Consider the following 21246-nt stretch of genomic DNA (forward strand, 5'->3'; position numbering starts at 1 on the left):
TTGATGTCACAAGGCATCAGAGAAAAGAGCCTGGTTCTATCCTTTTGCATCCTGGGATGTACACATTGATAAGATCCCCACTAAGCCTCTCTTTCTCCAGGCTGCACAGTAACAGAGCTCTCAGCCTCTTCTTACTGCAGGTGTACTCCAGACCCTTCATCATTTTCAAGGCCCTTTATATGACTCTTTCCACAATGTCCATGCCACTCTTGTACTGTGGAACCCAGAACTAGACACAGCACTCCAGGTGCGGCCTCACCAGAGCTGAATAGAAGGATCACTTCCCTCAGTCATTTAGCAACATTTCTCTTAATGAAGCACACAGTGCTGTAAGCCTTCTTGCCGCATGGGCATATTGTTGACTTATGTTTAACCTGGTGTCCACCAGGAGCCCCAGGCCCTTTTCTGCAGAGTTCCTTTCCATCCGGATGCCTCCAGCATGTCCTCATGCCTGGACTGTTCCTCCCCAGATGCAGGACTTGCACTACTTTCTTGAACTGCATGAGATTCCTATCAGCCCACCACTCCAGCCTGTTGAGGTCCCCTTCGATGACAGCAAGGTCCTCTGGTGCATTCCCCCCAGTTGTGTGTCTAGGTTTTCTCCCATACTGCTCCACGAGTTGCAGCAATTCCATGTAAAAGTTCACAAAACTACTTACATATTTCATTTAAAATTTCTCTTTGCTTTGGTGCCCATTAAGGCACTCAGAGGCTGCAGAGGAGCTGATACACTGCTGTACGTGATGCATCCTGCTGCTTGCAGTTGCTCTGCTCATATTGGTTCCAGTCTGGCTGCGATCACTCTGGACAGAGCTTGTTCCTGAGTTCTGAAAAATCCTGAGCACAGGCGGGCACCGCTGCTCACCTGAAGAAGCCTAATGCATTTGAGCGCCTGCGCTGCTGCCTTTATGGAAAGCGCTCCAGCAGCGCATAGCATTTTTGTCGTTCTGTTACTGTTCCTTCTTTTATTGAAAAGTTTTTATTCAGCTCTCTCTAATCCACACCCGCGTCTCACCTCTGCCGCACCCAGCCCGGCACACCCAACCCCGGCTTCCCCCTTTGCCAGGCAGGAGACAGCGGAGGTGCCCCGCCGGCACCCCGCGGGGAGGGCTCGCGGCAGCCCCCGAGAGGACCGGCCCTCCCCTGGGTGACCTCCACGGCGGGCAGGGCCGGCCGGGCACCGCGGTGGCTGAGCGCTTTCCGCAGCCGTTTGTCTCCTGTCTCTTCCCGTTCGCATGAGCAGCTGCTGCTGCGCAGCCCCTTCCCCGCCCGCCTCGGCGGCGTCGCCTCCTCCTCGCAGCTTCGAGCAGCGCGGCCCGGTAAGCGGAGCAGGGCGCGGGGAGGGGCAGCGCCGCCGGCCCTCAGGCCCTGCCGGGGCGCGATAAAGGGCGGGCACCTGCACCGAGCCCTCGGGGTGCTGCCCGCCCCGGGGGGAGCCGGAGAGCGGCGGCGGCGGGAGCCCCGACTTCTCTTCAGAGTTTACTTAGCGGTGCCGCCGCCTGACAGCGCCCGCAACGTGCGGGAGTGGGGCCCAGCGTTCCATGCGCCACCCACGGGGCGGCTGCCGCCCCCCGGCCCCGCTCCGAGGCGGTCGGTGTCCGGCCGGGGCCTGGCGGGCGCGGCGGGGATGTGAGCTGGAGGATGGCGGCTGGGCCGGGACGCTTGGTTGGCTGTGGCTGTGGGCCGGTGTCTGTTGGTGGGAAGCGTGTGTGTGCCACCAGGACGTTATTGATTGCCCGACCTTTATTTTGTGCGGCAGCCGGTGTTTATACGTACAGAACCATTAAACAGTCCTGGAACAGTCAGTGGGATTTCATGCAAGAAGAAATTTATGTGCCAAACCCTGGTTTTCCATTTTGTCTGTTGTGTCAAAGCAATTTAAGCACTCCATATTCTCTTGATGTACAGTGTAGACTCGTCGACTTTGGCTGTGTGCAGCAGGATCTTTTAGTAAATTAAGTAACACATTGCAAGCGGGACATTCTTTCCTATTTTTAAGATTAACTGCCTTTTAATTTACTACTGTTGCTGGAAGAGAGTATATCGAGGCCCACCACCCTTCCATCAGCAGTGGACCGTTACTTGGGGCTGAGTTCACAACAGCTGCACTGGTGGAGCAGTTCACAGTCCTGCAGGAGAGATGTGCACATCAGCTCACACATGTTGCTGCTTTGCTGCCATGGCAGCCTGAACGTCATTTTCTTTCTCCCCTTATAACGTGAATTTTTTGAGAAATGCAGATTAAGTGTACTTTTACAAGTGTTTCTTTAAAAGAGAAAAACACCGGGGATTGCAACCTAGCAGTGAGTTTTCATGTGTGCTTGAGCTCCTTGTTTTCCTGTTCACCAAAGTGTTGGTTCCTCCCTTTTCAGGAATAGGAATTTCTGGTACGTACACTTGTTGCCCAACACAGTTCATCTCGCTTCTGTCACTCTACCTCAAAGCTTCCATGCATCTACTATTTTTTCAAGACTCTCTGTCACTAGTGCTTAGTTAATGTGCCCTAGTTCCTTGCTGCAATCTAATTACTATTGTCAGCTTCATGGCTGCAGTATCCTGATGGGGTCACAGGTGACTTTTGAACAAAAAGCATTGAGAACCACTTTTATGCAGTTGAGAGGAAGGCAAACCTAGTTGAAGAGAGATGCTAGATCAGGCTTTCAACGGAAATACATTTTTATGTTTAGTCTTTTGCACATTTAAGAAACTTTGGCGGGGCTTTATTTCATGATTTGTAGCAGTATTTTTGAGAGCAGATGACCAAAGCTGAATAAATTATGGAGTTTGCATTGTATAAGAAACTTGAATAAAATATCAAGCAGGACTTTCTATTTATGAGAGGTTGCCAGTAGGCAAAGCGTCCCATTCGAGGAATGGTGAGTAAACAGGAAGCTGATTACCGGTGTTTTCTCAATTTGTCTGCTGCTTCATCCTTCACATGATTCCTACTGTTTTTTTCACAATAATCCCACTAGCTTTCTGTGTTGTTGTTCATGGATTTCCAGATGGATAGGAGAAGGGAAAAATGTTCTTATTGTTTTTTCTTCACTTAACATACTGATGAGCATGTATGAGCCTGAAAATCTTGAGGAGCTCACACAGAGAGTGCACGTGGAAATTATTTACCAGTTATTCACTGCAGTAATTATTTAATCTTCTGGTGTGTCCCGTTTAAAAAGAAATCTAGTGAATCATAAGTTATTTTCCACCCTAAGAAGGCAATGTCCTTACCTTTTCTTCCTCATGAGAATTCGTCTGGTCAGGTCAATACTGGTAGCACTTCATATTGAGTTCATATTGAGTTCTGCAGCCAGACTGGAACACAGCTGTGTAGGGATAGATGATCCTTTTCAAAGAGTTCACAGGATTGTAGTGACAGGTGGAGATCAAAAAAGCATGATCTTTGAGGAGATAGTTAAAGAATTTATTTTATTTTAACCCAAAGACAAGTCTGAAAGGAAACTTTAAGTTGTAAAGTGTTCCTGTGTGGAAGGAAAAAAGACATTTTGTCTTCTGAATTCACAGCAAATAAGGGAATAAGTAAGGTTTAAATTGCATGAAAATTTAGATTAGACATGGGTTATAATAATAGAAGATAACAAAGTAATGAAATAGTTAGGGAAGTGTTGGGAAGTGTAGGGAAGGCTGTAAAATCTCCATCAGAAGCCTTTTAAGAGAAGGTTAGAAAAATGTTTTGAGAGAGTATAGAGTCTCTGAGTTGAAGAAACTCTCTGTTCCAGGCTCTTCTGAGAATGAATCACAAAAGAAAAGTTTGAAAGATATAAAAACAAGCCATAGAGGAGCATAGGCTTTTTTACACTTGGATATATCTACGTGTTATTTTGGAGGCAAGTATGAGCTTACACAAGGTAAATAATCTTGAAGCAATACGGCCACAACAAACATGGCCCTGTGCCAACCTGGAAAGGCCCACTGAGGGGGACACTATCTAGTTTCTGTGTGTCTGATTCTCAAAATCTCAGGTCTTTACATTGGCGCTGAAAGGTGAAACAAGGTGAGAATAGGGTGCTTTGTAGCAGTTTTAAAGGCAAACCATGAGAAATAAAATGTATATATATTGAAATGTATCCAGAGCACTATGGCTAAATAACATTTGATTAATAAAAACACTTCTGAACTCTGTGTGTCCACTTTTATTTGAATTCCAGTTTAAGTTATTTGTAAATCAAATAGAAATGAATGCTTGTTGAAAAAATCATAAATGTTTCATCTGTTGTTTTCTTAAGTGATATGTGTAGAAACCTTTGTAATGTGTTAGTGTAATTTCTTCTGCCTTCAGCAAGATCTGCAAAAAGGGACATACATGTAGAATTTTAGTAGTGTTACATTCCTTTTTAAATTCTTCGAGACCAGAAGAACACTTCACTCACTGTAATATTGTTTTTAAAAGTATTTGAATTTCAGGGTTGATGTTTCTTTTCATCTGGATTAGTGTCAGCATCCTTGGTCACACTGTGCAACTTGAGGTATGCAGATTATTAAATCTATAGTATATTATACATTCATTTATTTTTAAAGGTATAGACCTAAGCAAATACTTACAGTGCTTAACAAGAAAATAAAACTTAGATTTTGCAGTATAGCAATGATTCCTTGCTAGGCAATATTCAGGTAAAGGGAATGTTTACATTGCTTCGAATGTGACCCTTTCATTAGGCAACCTTTCCTTAAATGACTTGAGCATTGTGTTTTAAGTGCAGCAACTGCATTCATTCAATAGCCTGTTGTCTGTTCAGAGCTCTATCACTATTTGTTTCATACCCCACTTCAGCAAGTATCACCGTTATCAAATGAAGCAGCTTTTGGATCAAATGACAAAACGGTTTTTTTTCTACTTAGTATAAAGGAAATAGGCTACATACGGAGACTTAAATATATGCAATTTGAATACATAGATTAAGTATATATGCTGTACAAGACAGATATCACCAGTAAAAAGGATATGGCTGCACCTGAAATTCCCATTTGAGCTAGCCTTAGGCAGAGTTGTTCAGGCCTTACTGAGTCTTAGATTTGAGGTTCCCACTGAGCTGTAAGAATTTTAAGATTAAATTAATTTTAGGAGTGCTATAAAACTGCCAAGAACAGATTAATTCCAACAACATTAAGGTGTTTGAGTAATGCACACTTGTAACTGGTGATCATTTCTCCAAAGTCCAGTGTCATAGTTTTCACTGCAGATTGTACATACTGCCTGTAAAACCTTATGGAACCTGAATTTGTTTTTTTTTTTTTAATGTTAGTCTTTCTCACATTGTTTCACAGACTGAGGTTAATAAGAAGAAGTTGAGATTCTGCTTCAGGCATTTGAATAATCAAATTTTTGTCACAAACAGAACAGACTTTCCAGTGTAAATTTTGCCTTATCCATAACTGTCTCTTCTATAATCTTTTGTTTGGCCATCTAAATGTACATTAACGACTTCCATTCATCTAGAAAAGAAGACAAATGGAATCTTCAGAAAATTTTATCTTAATTTATCATGATGTTGAAAAAACAGACTTAATGTTTGTCTTGATTTCACTTTCTTAGTTTGGATCTAGTTACTGAATGCTTTGTACACATTTGAGTTCGTGTGATGTGTGAACATCATGTTTTAGTTCTTCCTCATTAAACTGTATTCAGACTCCATACATATTCAGAAAATGTAGGAAATTTGCTGAAAAAACCTCGGATATAAATGGAAAACGACAAATATTGTATGTTTGTTTCCTAGTCTTCTATTCATTGGGAAAACAAGGCAGGAAAAGACAAGGCAGAAATAGGGAAAATGCAAAGGCTTATGTGACTGAATAAGCCGCATGGCTATAATGGAAACAAATGTTGATGACCTCAGAGCAAAAAATACATTAAAGTAAAGTTGAAAGAACTGCAGAATCAGACATTTGGACTGTGGAAGAACAGAGATTATTTTATTACTAGTTTTAGATTTTATACCACAGCCTCCTTTATGGGAGGGACTGTGTAAGCAGGCATAATTGTAGCATAATCTTCCAGTTGCTTGTGTATGCATAAAAGATCTGCTTTTTTCCAGGTAGCTAGCAGAAAGGGATAAAACAGAAGCAGGAAGAAAGAGGAAAACCTTTAGTAAATACATGAGAAAAGTGAAAGTTATAGAATAAGGCTAGAGGACACCAGAGAAATATTGTAAGATAGCAAGGCATAGAGAGAAAAATATTTGCCTGTCCTTAATTTAAGTCTTAACTTTGTTTTATAAGGAAGTTGATTTAGGTCTGTTAAAATCTTGGTTGTACCAGTAGCACTGATCGTCTTACATAATGTTACGAAAGAGAACAAGCCTCTAGGGGCATTTTGAGTAAACAGCCTTTGTTTTCATGTCAGCATTAACTTTTGTTATGTGACATCACATAAATGTCTGTATGTGTGTATTAGATGTATCGGGCAACAATGACTTGTTTCTGTGGACCTGCTCTAGGAAATAGTATGATGTGGAAGAGGAGATTGTAATTGGGAAGGCTGAAGTTCTCTCATCTCTTTTGCAAGCACTGAGGAGATTGTTGTTGTTTTTTTTGAGATTTCGGGATTTTTGTTTTCCAGTTCTGTATGCAACCTGGAAATTAGATAAGCTGTTTTTATTTACTTTCTTAAAGTGGTTAGATGATGTGCTGTACAAAATCAGGGAATGCTTGTAAACAAAGAATTAGCCTCTTCCATCACGAAGAGGAGGTATAGACTGATAGACTTCAGAGCTGCAAAAGAAAAAACCATGTTGCTTTTAACAGGTGACTGAATTGTACATTTTTATGGTCTTTTCAAATAGACTGACAAAGCTGAAGAATCACAAGTTGAAATGAGTAACCAAGAGACTGATGTGCTACGTTGCTGGAGATGTAGAAAATACATAGCAAATTCTGTTTGCCTTGCAAAATGTTATGGAAAAGAGCCATCTGATGTAAGTATAGTGTCTGAAGGGCTGCTTTGTTCTTGTTATTTAGCTTTTTCCAGTGCTACTGGTTTTTGATAAAGGAGAATCGTTAGTCTTTCCTTCACTAGATTTGCTTGTGAAGATAAGTACTAAAATCTGGACAATTCCATGGAGAAAGATGTAAGCAGTAGTGCTATCAAAGCCAGGTAATCAACAATTACCTAATATTCTGCAGCCTGCTGGCTGATGTTTGTGATGTATTTGTCCACTTGCTTGTGTATATATTGGTACCAGTTTACATATAAAAATCAGTTTTATCTTTGCATCTTGTTTTGTTATAATTTGTCTTAACAGGGAACTCTTTATTTCTAAGGTGTATTTTAAGTGCTGATGCTGATTTCTGGTTAACTGGTAGATAACTGTGCGTAAAATATTCCTAGATCAGATATCTCTGTTATTAATTTTGAAAGAGCAGGGGATAGTCTGCGCACAGATACTGTTGATGCACTGCCAGGCTAAATACCACTTAGTAACTTGTGTCATATTGTTAAAATAAAGAGAAAAATGATCATACAGAATAAGACAGTGACAAAATATTTCTTATTGCTTTGTAAGTTAGTTATCATAAAGAATTAGAGTCCTTCCAAGTACACCAAGAACAATGTGCTTACATCCTATGGTGCTGAATCAGAGAGAAAAAAATAAATAGAATAGAATATGTTAATTTTATTTGGTTTTGAATACACTAGAAATAAAATACCGCACCATTTGTTTTAGCACTGGAGAAAAGCATAACCATTGAAGTTAAAAACAAAGTTACTATGAAGACCCTAGCATAATTATTATTAATAATATACCCTATTTTATTAATCTATATGCATTTAGGTTGGTAGTCAGAAATCAAATGTTTTTAACACACAGGTTTGCAAGAGGGCAGGATATACACTCACCTCATGTACATCTGTAACACGGAACATTTTCAGAAGGCTACCTTTTAAAAGCAGCATCTTTTTGGTTTGTTTTTTTCTGTGTGTGTTCTGTTTTTTTTTTTTTTTACAATCACTGTGACTTTCAGTTGCTAAATTTCTGGAGTCTTAATCTGGGTTGATAGCTGATCTTGAGTTTTAGTCTACCAGGCATATCATTTCAGGACTCAGCAAGAAGAATTTTCATTGTATTTAGCATTTTCTAATAACTTAGCTTTTCAAACAACTGAAAGAAAGCCTTTTTTCACCTAAAAACTGTTTCTAGAGGAAGGCTAGATATCAAACACACAAAAAATGATAAACTAATTATTGTGTTGTGTTTAGGATCTTCTTTTGGAATTTATTTTAAAGTTAAAAGCTCAGTATTTTTGAATGGTAATCTGCCCTACTCATTATGTGCCTCTCCAACAATACAAAAGTAAAAATTTTAAATGGCTTTTTCTGAAGCAAAAATTTAACAGTAATGTTAGTCCTTTTGAATAAATAAGCAAAGCATTTCCAAAGTCAGCAGTATTTGGATGCAGATATTTCTTGACAATAATAACTTTGTTCTAATCAAGATCTTTTCATATTAAATGCAATTAAATCAGTTGTTTGAGCTTCTTCTTAAACAGTGTATTGCTAGTGCCTTATTAGTGGAGTTACTCTATTTGTAAATTGAAGCCCAGATTATGACTACATAAATACCTATAAATTCAGAAGGAAAACTTCAGTTCCGGAACATTGTTATTCCAGAATATAATGTGTGTCTGTAGTTGAGAAGCGCATGAGATGATATCTACAAGTGGGAATGCAAAGACTCATCTGCTGCATACATAGTAGGAAATTCCCCTTTTCTGTATAGGTTTTGTGGGTACCTTATTAAAATAACTCTCAGAATATACTCCTGTCTTTCTCATATTGCAAAGTACAGTGATCACATTTTCAATTTTAGTTCTTTTTGCAGTTTTTTTTTTTTTTACATTACACTTCGTTTTGTGGAAGGGGACATCTTTGCAAAGTCAAGTCTAGTGCATTCCTTAGGCAGTGCAGCTCTTCTGACACAATCTGTGGGGCCAAGCAGAAGTACAAATGTATCCTGTGCTACTTCATCGAAGTACTCAGATGTACCTTTCAAGTGAATCTTTTAAGGTCACTACAAATGTATCAAGATTCAAGGTGACTTGGTTGTCACCACAATACGCTTTCCTGTATTTCAGGGTGGACTCAACTTCCCATAGTATAGATCTTAATTTCCTAACATACTGTAATCTTAGAAAGATTAATTTTTTGCTGGTTTCTTTTATGATTAAACTCCTTTTGCCTGCAGAGCATGAGGGTGTAGAATATTTTTCATGGTATATACTAAGGGTTTTTTGTTTGTTTGCAGTGGATTTTCACTCCTTTCATGGCAAAATATAGTGGAACTTTAAATTGATAGTAAAGATCCATCTTTATTTTGAACAGAACTGAAAGTGCTCTTTCACTAATTATGTAGATAGCAGATAAATGTAATTTAATGCTGCTTTCTGAGTCAGCAGGAGACAAAAAAAATAATAGAGTAGTAATATTTTCAGTATGTCATCTTTCCCTTTTGAATTTTAGGCTTGCAATTGAATATGTTGCTTAAATATGAGTAAAAGAATACTCTTAGAACAAATCTTAAAACTAAATGTTGAAGTTGCGTATACATTATAAATACTTTAAATCAGAATTAGGTCTAAGTTGAATCAGAATTTTATCTTGAGTTGAAGTACATGCAGTCTATTTCATAGAGAAGATGAAGGTGATATCATAGATACAGCAAATGAATCTGTTTCAGTTCTGCTGTCATTAAGTGGAGAATTTCTATAAGTTTGTCTACAGTATATGTTTCACTTTAAATTCTCAGAATAAAATTTTTACTCCCATTAGTTCCGTAAAGTAGTAGTCAGTGTTTTTTCGACATTTATCACCTTTAACAAAGGCTTTTTGGACTTTGACACTTATAAGAGCTTGTGTCTTACACATCCTTAGAACTTTACTGACATTCAAAACTGACATTCAAAAATTGTCCAATACTGACCAGTCTTCATATACTATAACTTAATTTCTTCCTGCCTTTATGGAAAATTGTACCAGCTGATAGAGCATGTGAAATCAGTTTCCTTATATAATGGAAGATCAGCTATTGCATACTTTCTGTTCTTGCAAACAAAATAAAAACACCTCCAGACGCCTCCATCTGCACAGTGGAGTCTGTCCAATGTCCTTAGATTCAGAAATAGTATATTCTTGACAGCATCTACTTGATTTTTGGCTTAAAGAATGTACCAGCATCTTTGAGTATCATTTGTTAATAAAAATATTTACTGAATTTGGGAGGCTGATATTTGATTATGTTCAAACAAAAAAATCCTACATGAATGTTGAATAACAATACAGTATTTATTTTTTCAATAGATATCACGGCATTCAGCTGTTGCTGAGGAGTCTTGCAACATTTGGCATGTGAGCTTAGAAGCTATACCAGAGTGGGTTAAATGCGTCATTGAGAAGGTAGATATATTCTTCCTTGTATCTTTATCATTTAACAAAACATCAAATAAGGAGGGAAGAAATTTGAAGGATACTTCTCTGAAAAGATCTATATATATTACAGAGAAGTCTGTAACTGAAGGATTTTTTTTTGTAACACTATATATTATTATGGAAGACTTTTATATGTATTATTTTCTTATGTACAAAGGCTGCTCTGAAACTAATGCCTCCTACTTTCTGATGCTGGCCCACCGTGCCATAAGCAGATGGTTATGGTGTGTCAGTAGAAGTTAAACTTTCCCACTGATATTCCATTACATTTTGTTGATATACAAGATATGGCAGCAGCGGGGCAGACTGGCAAAACAACATCTGACATGTAAGTGCATACAAAGGAAAGGTGAGGAATTGAATTCCTCCATTAAGAAAAAATGCACTGTTCTGCTCATGAGGAAGCAAAATGGCTTCTGACAGTTTCTTGGCAAAACCAGACAAAGTATTCACAGGTAGGCCAATAGTCATATACAGAAAGAAGAGCTGAAGTCACCCAACTGGTAAAGGGGATCTCTGGCCGTACAGCACTTCTTCACAGGAAAAAGCCAACATCCAAGTGACACTCTCTTTTCAGTGGCTGGCCCTTATATGACCCCAGGGTGACTCCTCACTTGGTCCACACCTTCTGGTTACATGGGCAGCACAGGTGCAAACAGTTTGCCTATGCTCTATGAGTCAGTGACATCTTTCATCATGTGCTCCGTCACCAGTTCAATCTATGACCTAACAGGCTCCCCTACGTGCCCCCATTGATATTCATTGACTGCTGCTGAACATGGAAGGTGACCTAACAGTGGATGTGTACATTGTGAGATGGTGGGTAGTGTGTTTCAGCCAGTGCAGATTGTCAGGAGCATGGCATGCAGGTTCTTGTTCACTGCTGGAGGGAATGCATAGCTCACAATGGTGACTATATATTAAAAATGTATGAATTATCTAGGCTTTGGCTTTTGGTTTGTGCTGATCATTGTATCTTTTAGTACTAGCACTTGTGGACAGTAACATTGAAGGTTTTTTAGAGATTGATTGTTGGAATATGATATAATTTCTTTCTTTTACATGTGATTTTTTTTTTATATGACTAGAAAATACTTGCTTACTTGGAAATTCCAAGGTCTGATGACAAGCTAGTGTCAATGCATTTGAATCTTAACTGCCCATTGAAAAGTATAAGACATCTCACAACTGTTGAAATTATTGTTTCTATTGACTGTATTCTTTTTTTTCGGTCTAGAAATTAAATGTTACTTGTAGAATCACAGAATGGCATGGGTAAGAAGGGGACTTTAAGCTCACCCAATTCCAACCCTGTACCATCAGCAGAGTTTCCAGCCACCAAATCAAGTTGATCATGGCCCCATCCCATGACCTTGACACCTTCAGGGATGTGGCATCCACAGCTTCTCTGGGCAGCCTGTTTGAGTGCCAAACTACCCTCTGAGTAAGGAATTTCCACCTAATATCTACCTTAAATCTCCCCTCTTTAGTTTAAAGCCATTCCCTCTCATCTTTTATAAGACCTTGTTAAAATGTTGCTCTGCTCCTGCTTATAAGCTCCTTTCAAGTACTGGATGGCCATAATGAGGTCTCTCCAGAGTCTTGTCTTCTCCAGGCTGAACAAGCCCATCTCCCTCAGCCTTTCACTGTAAGAAAGCACTCCAGCCCTCTGATTATCTTCATGGCTCAGTTCACATCTGTCTTGTGTTGCAGGCCCAAGGCCTGGACGCATTACTGCAGGTGGGGCCTCAGGAGGGCAGAGCAGAGTAGCACAGTCCCCTCCATCTCCCTGCTAACTACCTTTCTGTTGATGTTGCCCAAGATACATTGGCCTTCAGGGCTGGATACACATATTGCTGGCTTGTGTTAGTCTTTTCATCCACCAGAACTTCCCAAGTCTTTCTCTGCTGGTGTAGGAGAAGTAAGCCAAATCAGTGGGTTTTGTTTGCCCTGCAAACAAATTAATGTTTGATTTTGAGAAGCACATTCTATTTGCACTTCTTTCTGCTTAGGTTTCAGTATCCAAGTTCTCTTATATATGCAAAAGCATATATATTTCTGTTATATTCTATTCTGTTTTAATCTGTATCTGAAATTACAATTCTGGTCTAAGCAAATCCACTCTGAAAATGGCAGTGCAAAGAAAAAATGATGACTGTAAAACTAAGCATTTAGAAATTAAGGAAACTTGTTTCATTCTCCTTCAATGTCTGTCTGTTTTGTATTCTTAAACATTAATTAATCTCTTCTGAAAATTAATGAAATCTTGGACCTAAATAGTGCACGACAGAATAGTGCATCTGCTTCAAAAATATTGATCTTTGGGAAGAAAAAGAAAAGCAGGGTGATAAGGTATTTTCATGCCTTTACATTCATTCATGCATTACAGATTAACCTAATCTTGAATGCCTGATCACAGTGACCCAATTTTTATAGCAGTTTGCACATTCAATTATTTCAGTATAATTGGAATTAATGTTACGTTAGTTGTAAATGCTCATCTTTCTGCATATGAAAACCCAAAGGTTCATTTTGGAGGCCTAAGAGATAAAAGACCTGTAGACAGTGACTGCTTAGAAGAGGTTTAGAGTATTTCCTCAAGATTGCAGAAGAGCAATGTTTCTCTGGTTGTCGAGGCACAGAACACAGTACTCTTTGCAAGTCTTCAGTATCAGTGTTTTGTTTTCTCTTTCACATCCTCAGAACTCTTGTTTCATTCACTTCTGACCTCTCTGGAAAGATGCTGCAGGTTATGGATATATATATGGGGTTTTAAAACAATTTTGGTTTATCCATAGATCCTCCTGGGCTCTGAATAATGTTGTGATCATGTGTTATTTTCTCCCTTATGACTCCTGAATCAAAGGCTAAATCATTTTACATAAGCACAAAGTCTATTTGCAGCCTGCAACAGCCCACTGCTTCCCAGCCAGTTCTTTTTTGCCATCTGTCCCTGTTCTTAACCAATCTCATTGGGTTTCATGCACACATTAATATATAGCAAATCTTCAATAATTATAAATATCTGATCAGTGTTGCTACCGCTCATTATTTACTAGAATTCTGATTTCCCTATCAGTCTTCATTTTGTTTGGCTTCTTCGGGTAAACATTCTTACTTTTCTGTCTTTATGGAGACCATTTTTAAATCTGTGTATCCTAAGCTCTTCTTAAGATCTTGCTGGTTTTCCCACTGCCACCGCCTCTGCTGTTACTTCTTAAACTGAGTCAGTGGTTTATCGTTCCCTTACCAAGCTCATGCTAAATCAATCCCAGACTCCCTTGTACCGCACTTGATCTCCCAGTTTCCCTGCACATTTGGCAATTGGGATGTACTTTTTTTTCCCTACGATCTCTAGCTTTCCCATTTTTGCCTGAATCACAGAGTGGCTGAGGTTGGCAGAGCACTCTGGGTCCATCTGGCCCAACCCCTGCTCCAGCGGGAACACCCAGAGCAGGGTGCCCAGGTCTGTATCCAGGCAGATTCTGGAGATCTTCAAGGAGGAGACCCCACAACTCTCTGGACAATCTGTGCCAGTGCACAGATAAATACCCAGTATTTATACAAACTGGGGGAAGATCTCCTTGAGAGCAGCCCTGCAGAGAAGGACTTGGAGGTCCTGGTGGACAAGAAGCTGAACATGAGCCGGCAATGTGTTCTTGTAGCCTGGAAGGCCAAATATGTTCTGGGCTGCATTAAAAAAGGGGTGGCCAGCAGGGAGAGGGAGGTGATTGTCCCCCTCTACTCGGCTCTTGTGAGGCCCCATCTGTAGTACTGCATCCAGACTTGGGGCCTCCGGCACAGGAAGGACATGGAGCTCTTGGAGCAGGTCCAGAGGAGGGCCACTAAGATGATCAGAGGGCTGGAGCACCTCTCCTGTGAGGAAAGGTTGAGGGAAGTAGGATTGTTTAGCCTGGAAAAGAGAAGACTCCAGGGAGACCTCATTGTGGCCTTCTAGTACTTGAAGGAGCGGAGGGAGAATGGCTGTTTTTGAGGGTGGATAGTGATATGACAAGGGCAATGGCTTTAAAGTGAGACAGGGGAGGTTTAGGTTAGATAGGTTAGATATTAGGAAGAAGTTTTTCACTCAGCAGGTGGTGACTTACTGAAACAAGTTGCCCAAGGATGTTGTGGATGCCCCATCCCTGGAAGCATTCAAGGCTAGGCTGGATGTGGCTCTGGGCAGCCTGGTCTGGTGGTTGGCAACCTTGCACGCAGCAGGGGATTGAAACTAGATGATCTTTGAGGTTCTTTTCAACCCAGGCCATTCTATGATTCTATGATTCTGTGCAACACTGAAGTTCCCTGCTTTTCAAGGCAAACTCTGATATTCCAGTTTGCCAGCCTCTTAGCTTTCTTCCCTAATCTTTGTAGATAATTCCTTCTCCCTGTCTATAGATTGAGGTTACTACTGCACTAATAAGTGCTTTTTCCTTAATTTTAGTGCCTAGTCATAAGCATCCAAGAGTATGAGAGACTTAAAGTAAATCTCTGAGTTCGCTTAATCGTTCTTAGGGAATGGCATAGAGACAAGTTCGTCAGCCTTACAAACTAGGACTGCATGCTTAATGAATTTTGTGGGATTTGTTTGTGTTTAGGTATATGTTAACAGGTTTGTTTTTCTCTTAGTTAATAACATGTCCAGATTTAAATAGGTTCTCATCTATCATATCTTTGATACTTTTTGAAATTTTATGTTTTTAACGCACTATGCAGAAGTGAGTTTCTCAAAGAAATGTTTCTGTAACTTTTTACAATACTACATGTGAAAAATAACTTTTCTTCCACACACATCTTTTCTGAAACTGCGAAAGTGCTTGTACTGAAGCTTCCAGAAGTGTTCACTCAGACAAATATTGGCCATGGAATCATTTGCTAAACTACCTTGCAAAGATATTTGCAACTGAAAGCAATGCTTTTTCTAGAAATGCTAGGCAGCTTCTGTATCAGTTGCTAATTTCACATCCAGCACACTAGTGAATAACATGTGACTGGAGTCGATAATAATGTTTCTCATCTGGGCTGTGATCCTGCAAACACTAGCATGTCTTTAATCCTCAAAAAAGTTTCAACTAAACAGATGAGTATAATTGTGCAACTATGAATGGGATTTTAGGTCTTTGATATGTATTTCCTTTTCAAAGAGTGACATTAAGTTTGAAATGAGATTCATAAAAATGCTGATAATATAAATAAACACATCCCTAATGATACAGTATTTGCGATTTATGATGGTGTGTTCATACAGATTATGTTGTTATACTACCAAAATGCAGGAACCATTTCAAGCTTTCTGTGGAGAAGCAAAGAAAAAAACCTATATTTTCTTTGTGAGAAATCTTCTTCCACTGTACTTGGTATGCAAGAAATGTATCAGCGCTCAGAAAACTGAGCTGAGAAACTCTGCTTGCCAGTTCCAGATTAACATGGTAAATCAATTTTCTTGTTTAAAAGGATCTAATGTTTTCAATGGTATTGTTCTACCTATGAACAAATTATTAAAATATTTTAGAGCCCCTGCATTTTGAAGTGTATGTTAGTACTAGAATTCTTACATTTAGAATAGTTATCACTTAGAATTAATTATCGCTTCAGTAAGCAGTGAACATTTTCTCTGGAACATTTTTTATGGTGGATTTTCTTTTTGGAGTCTCTTTTCTTGTGTTTGAAAAACAGTAGCTAAACCCTTTAGTAGAAGGACAAAAGTAAATATAGTAATGATTTCCTAATCTTAGATTTGTAATGAATGTGTTGAATGATGATTTGTTTTTTGTTAATAGGCACAGTGGACCGTTGGAAAACTGCACTGTCCATTTTGTGAGGCCCGTTTAGGGGGCTTTAACTTTGTTTGCAACACAAAATGCTCCTGTGGACAGCTAGTAAATATACATTTCTGCAAAAGTCGGACTGATTATCAAGCAGCTCACTCTGTTACATTGGCAAAGTCAGCAGGAAAATGCTTACCTCTCTGTGAAATTAAGTCTGGTTTTAGCAAGAGTAGCTGCCATGAAATGGTAACAGCAGTTTCAGATATCAGCCCCCAAGAGCTTTCATACATCACCAGAAGGAATAACAACGATACTGAAAGATTTACAGAAGCACTTTGTCTAGAAGTGAGATCTCCCAGATTTGTGATGGAAAGTAAAAAATTTCCCTTAAAGGCATTAAATCAAAAAGGAAATCTTTTTGCTTCCTGTTTGAATGATGCATGCACGCTAAAACCTTTTCACAGAAGATCACACAGTTTGGATTTAAATATCAGTCAGAGAGTTGCTTTGTCACCTGTGTTATTTGAAACTTCCAGTACGAGACCAGTTTACCACATGAAATGGTCAAATGGCCAAAATGAAAATCCGTCATCACCAGGTGACCTGCAATTAGAGTCTAATCATAGTACTTTTCAGGTCCAATATAGTTCAAGTGCTGGCAAACTACAAAAAAGGTTTCGAGCTTTGTCCTGTACCACATTGGTACACAGAGACACAGAAAGTGATGAATGTGGTTTTGAAGCTACTGGACAATCTTCTGGGAATGCCATTGCTGATGGGTCATCTTTTCTGATGAACTTTGCTTCATCTGCAAGTGCTGTAGAAGAGGAACAGTATATTGCACCTGAGAGTCCTGTACAGTCTACAAGTATTTCATTCAACCAAAACCTGAGTAAGAGAGAAAAAAACAAGTTGAAAAGCATAAGGAGAAAACAAAAGCGGCGAGAACAGTGGCTACAGAAGCAAGTAGGTGTTTAAAGTGTGTGCTGCATTTTTTCTTTTGTTTGGCTTACTTTTATTACTTTTGATATTGTTTCTTAGTATATGGTTTTAATATAGTGCTGCTGTATAGGGTTAGTTATCCTGCAAACAAGGCATTTCAACCTCTTTCTGCATGTAATTTGTCTAATTCAATCCAATCCGCTTTTTCCTATATAAAATCAAATTGTAATGGATATGTATGTAAAACTTGTTTATGTTGGCTTTCCTAATATTTTGTGATGTAACAGCAAATCTGAAGTGGGAAGAAATACAGTAAAATTTAGTCAATGTGATTGAAGGTAGCCTACACATTCACATCTCTAAATGAGAAACAATAGTATTTCAGAATTTCCTAACTACTACATAATGTCATTTTAGGTTATCTTTGCAGCAAACTTTATTTTTAAAGGTGTCTGCATTTATTATTTATTGTAACATAAACATTTCTTTCTTTGGGTAATGAATTGAATGTTGTTTTTTAAGATATAAGTCTCAGTATCTAAATGTCTTACCTAGAAATATGAAAAGAAGTTGCATATTTTTATCTCATGTACCATGGGCTATGGTTTCCCTCTTCAGACTATCTAACGAAGACCAAAATTGAAGGTTACATAGGATCAGTCCTTTGTACATAAATGATTTTCCCTCCTAATGCTTTGGTACAATGCTACACTACTCAGGCAGTAAGTGACTTCAGGTTCTTTCCTACATACTGTCATTAGAACCTTTAGAGTACAGTATAGAATCTAAGCAGAACAATGAATTCAGGGTTGAGAGATAGCTACCTGGAGGCTGACTCTTAACTAAATTTAAGAACCAGCTTGACAATATGAAGGGACATATCATAAGACTTTTTCAGTCTGCATGTGTGTTCTTTTATCTTTGGGATTTTTTTTTTGGTTTTGTTTAAATTCATATTGCCAAATTTGGAAACCATGTTCAATTTTTATAACGGTACACTGATACTGAAAGTAAAGAACCTTTCTAAGATTTGTATGTCTTAATATTAAATATTTATTTTCTAACAAGTTTAAGAATTACTAGAATGTCAGAGTCCCTTAAATGCTTTTAAAAATTCAAGGTCTTTTTATTTTTGTTGAATGAAGTGACAGAGCAAAGGCACGATGCATAAGAGCATTTGCATAGCCATGTCATCTGCAGTCTCTGCAGCCACCTTCATCTTTGCTAGATGTTACTTTTAAGAGCAAAGTGCCATACATATTTTCCTAATTTGTGGTAACTGGGGAGAGGAAAAGATAAACTTTAAATCTTTCCCATGTTAGACCATGCTTCTTACTACTTTTCCTTATTAGGTGTCCTCCCTTCTCTTCCAGGTTTGCTTTCATTTCTCTCTGGCTTTCAGATACTCTTTTCAGATACTCTTGGTAATTATGTACATATTGTTACATTGCTGCTTAGAATAAGAAACAGAGCTGTGGGACTCTTTAGCCATGATTTTCAGCATACTTAGCACCTATGTTTAAGCAGTGAGATAGTAAAACCTCACAAAAAAAAAACAACAAAAAACATCATAAACCTCTGACTGGATAGAATGAGAGAGTTTTGATAAATGACACTGAGGAATGTTTCATTTAAGTGCTTTTCTGCAGTGCAGCAGAATCCTTATGTGGATGCATCTCTTCCAAGCTCTCTTCACTACAAGTACTATATATCTCATTTTTATCTTTAGTTAAAACCTTTCTGAAAAGCAGTTTGAGAGAACAGATCTGCAAATGCATCATGCAGTTCTCTACTTCTGTTTCATAGCATGGTAACTTCATCTGTCAAGTTCTTTGCCTGTCTTGCAATAAGCCAAAATATGTTGATAAAAGTTGTGTTGTGAAGAATGTGAGCTAATATGAAGATGAAGTATATAAATCTCAAATTGTGAATAGGAACAATTCTGTGAGCTTCTGACATACGCGTACACTTGGAGGTCTGCACTGGGAGTACACGCAGGACTGAGCTGCCCTGCTAACAGCAGAGGGACCCAAGCTTCCTTTGACTGTTCTGCAGGGGAGATCTCTTAGAGCCTGTAGAGTGTATAAGCATTTTGTGCACACAAGTGTGAGCATCTTTGTGTTCAGGAGGGATTTCTAGCTCTGCAGTGTATTGTTACGACATAAAGTGTTTCAGTCTAGGAATTGCTAGTGTTAATATTTTTTTCTCGGAACTATTACTATAGCTAAGAAGATTTTTGTTACAAACTCTTCTTTTATGTACATCTTTTTATATTTGCATTGTTTGCTATGGTCTGAAGCTCATACTTGTATTCTAAAATATCTCTGACAGAGATATCATCATTTGCTGCTCCTCCAGTTATATTTTATTTCTGCTCAGGAAGACTGCTGAGCTAGCTTCAAAACTGCAGTATCAGTTCATCAGTATCAGATGATTTTGGAAATCATCCTGATCCATCTGAAAACAGATGTCACTGAGTATTCTGAGAGCCTTCTCTGTCTCTTCTTCTGAAGTTCTCTTCTTTCTTAGCAGATCTGCATTTCTTTACACTGCTTCATTATTTTATGTGAAATAACACATTGTTACAGCTATCTGTGGTTGTCCCATACAACGATAACAAAAATAAATCATGGTAGACACAGATATCTGATCAGTTAGATAAACTGTTCTTACAGCTAAACCAAGTAAAACAGGCAAGAAAAGTTCAGTCAGAGCAAGCCTGATGCAGCTTCAGTTCAGACGTTGCAGGCTGAGAACAAAGCTGATGTCTGTTGCTAGCACTGGCAATACTGCACACATAAGGCAGTATCTTTATTTAGCTAGTACATTTTACAAGACTGTTGAGGAGCATCTGAACCAAAACTTGTATGATTTTATTGTGGCTATTATCTGATACCTTTGTAATTAAGAGATTAATTCTGTCACAGATTATAAACTACAGTAAGGAAGAGGTATTAGCAATGATGGATTCATGCCCAAATGCATGATTTACCTTTCTTAAATTGCAACTGTATTTTCAGAGGGAGAATTGTACTTTCTTTTGATTTTATTGTGGCTATTATCTGATACCTTTGTAATGAAGAGATTTATTCTGTCATATACTATAGAGTAAGGAAGAGATAGTAGCGATGACAGATGCATGCCTAAATGAGTGACTTACCTTTCTTAAATTGCAGTTGTACTTTCAGAGGAAGTTGCATCTGAGGGAGACAGCACGCAAAAGCTGCTGATTTATGAGATGCATTTGGAGCTCCTTTTGCATGCCTTTAAATTCCAGCACTTTAGACTTTAATTACTTTTATCAGTAGTCTTCTCACACTTTTTTCATGATTGCAGTTTTTTAGGGTCATTTTTGACCCACCTCTTCGTGTGATCATAGAACCATAGAAACATACTGGCTGGGGTTGGAAGGGCCTCTAACGATCATCCACTTCTAACCCCCAGCAGTGTGCAGGGTTCCACTCACCATATCATGCTGCCCAGGGCCCTGTCCAACCTGGCAAATGCCTTCAGGTATGGAGCATCCGCAACTTCTCTAGCTTACCTGTTCCAGCACCTTACATCTGGTCTCTGAATAAAAAAAATTCCTCCTAATTTCTAACTTAGGTGTCTCCTCTTTTAGTAAAGCCTTCCTTGTACTGTCTGACCATATAAAAAATCAGTCTCTATCTTGTTTATAAGTTCCCTTTAAGTACTGGAAGGCCACAAGATCTCCCTAGGGGCTTCTCCTCTCCAAGCTGAATAAGCCCAGCTCCCCTGGTCTTACTTCACAGGAGAGGTGGTCCAGCCCTCTGATCCTCTTCATTGTCCTTTTCTGGACCTCCACTTCAACAGCTCTTCATCTGCCTTGTGCTGGGGGCCACGGGCCTGGATCCACTATTCCAGATGGGACCTCACCGGGGCAGAGCAGAGTGCTACAATCTGCTGCCTGCTGGCCACCCTTCTGTTGATGCAGCCCAGGATACAGTTGGCCTTCTGGGCTGCAAGCACACACTGCTGCCTTACATCCAGCTTTTCATCCACCAGGGCCACTGTGTCATTCTCCACAGGACTGCTCTCAGTTTGTACATATATTTGGGATTGTCCTGACTG

At 39.1% G+C, this 21246-nt stretch overlaps 1 protein-coding gene across 5 annotated transcripts in view; it reads left to right on the forward strand.

The window, feature by feature from the left end:
• The first annotated feature begins 1017 nt into the window (after nucleotides 1-1017).
• Nucleotides 1018-21246, forward strand: part of RNF180 (ring finger protein 180) — a 74209-nt gene continuing 53980 nt past the window's right edge. Inside the window, exons 1-5 of one of the 5 annotated variants that reach the window (XM_085213588.1) lie at nucleotides 1018-1319; nucleotides 6804-6935; nucleotides 10316-10411; nucleotides 15721-15873; nucleotides 16225-17178. In XM_085213588.1, coding sequence (XP_085069714.1) covers nucleotides 1236-1319; nucleotides 6804-6935; nucleotides 10316-10411; nucleotides 15721-15873; nucleotides 16225-17178 — 1419 coding nt within the window. In that variant the 5' untranslated portion in view covers nucleotides 1018-1235. The remainder of the gene's footprint in view (nucleotides 1320-6803; nucleotides 6936-10315; nucleotides 10412-15720; nucleotides 15874-16224; nucleotides 17179-21246) is intronic. The other 4 variants (XM_085213587.1, XM_085213590.1, XM_085213589.1 and 1 more) reach the window with 4 other exon arrangements.

Source organism: Meleagris gallopavo, chromosome Z (assembly GCF_905368555.1).
Source record: "Meleagris gallopavo chromosome Z, MGAL_WU_HG_1.1, whole genome shotgun sequence".
NCBI classification, from domain to species: Eukaryota; Metazoa; Chordata; class Aves; order Galliformes; family Phasianidae; genus Meleagris; species Meleagris gallopavo.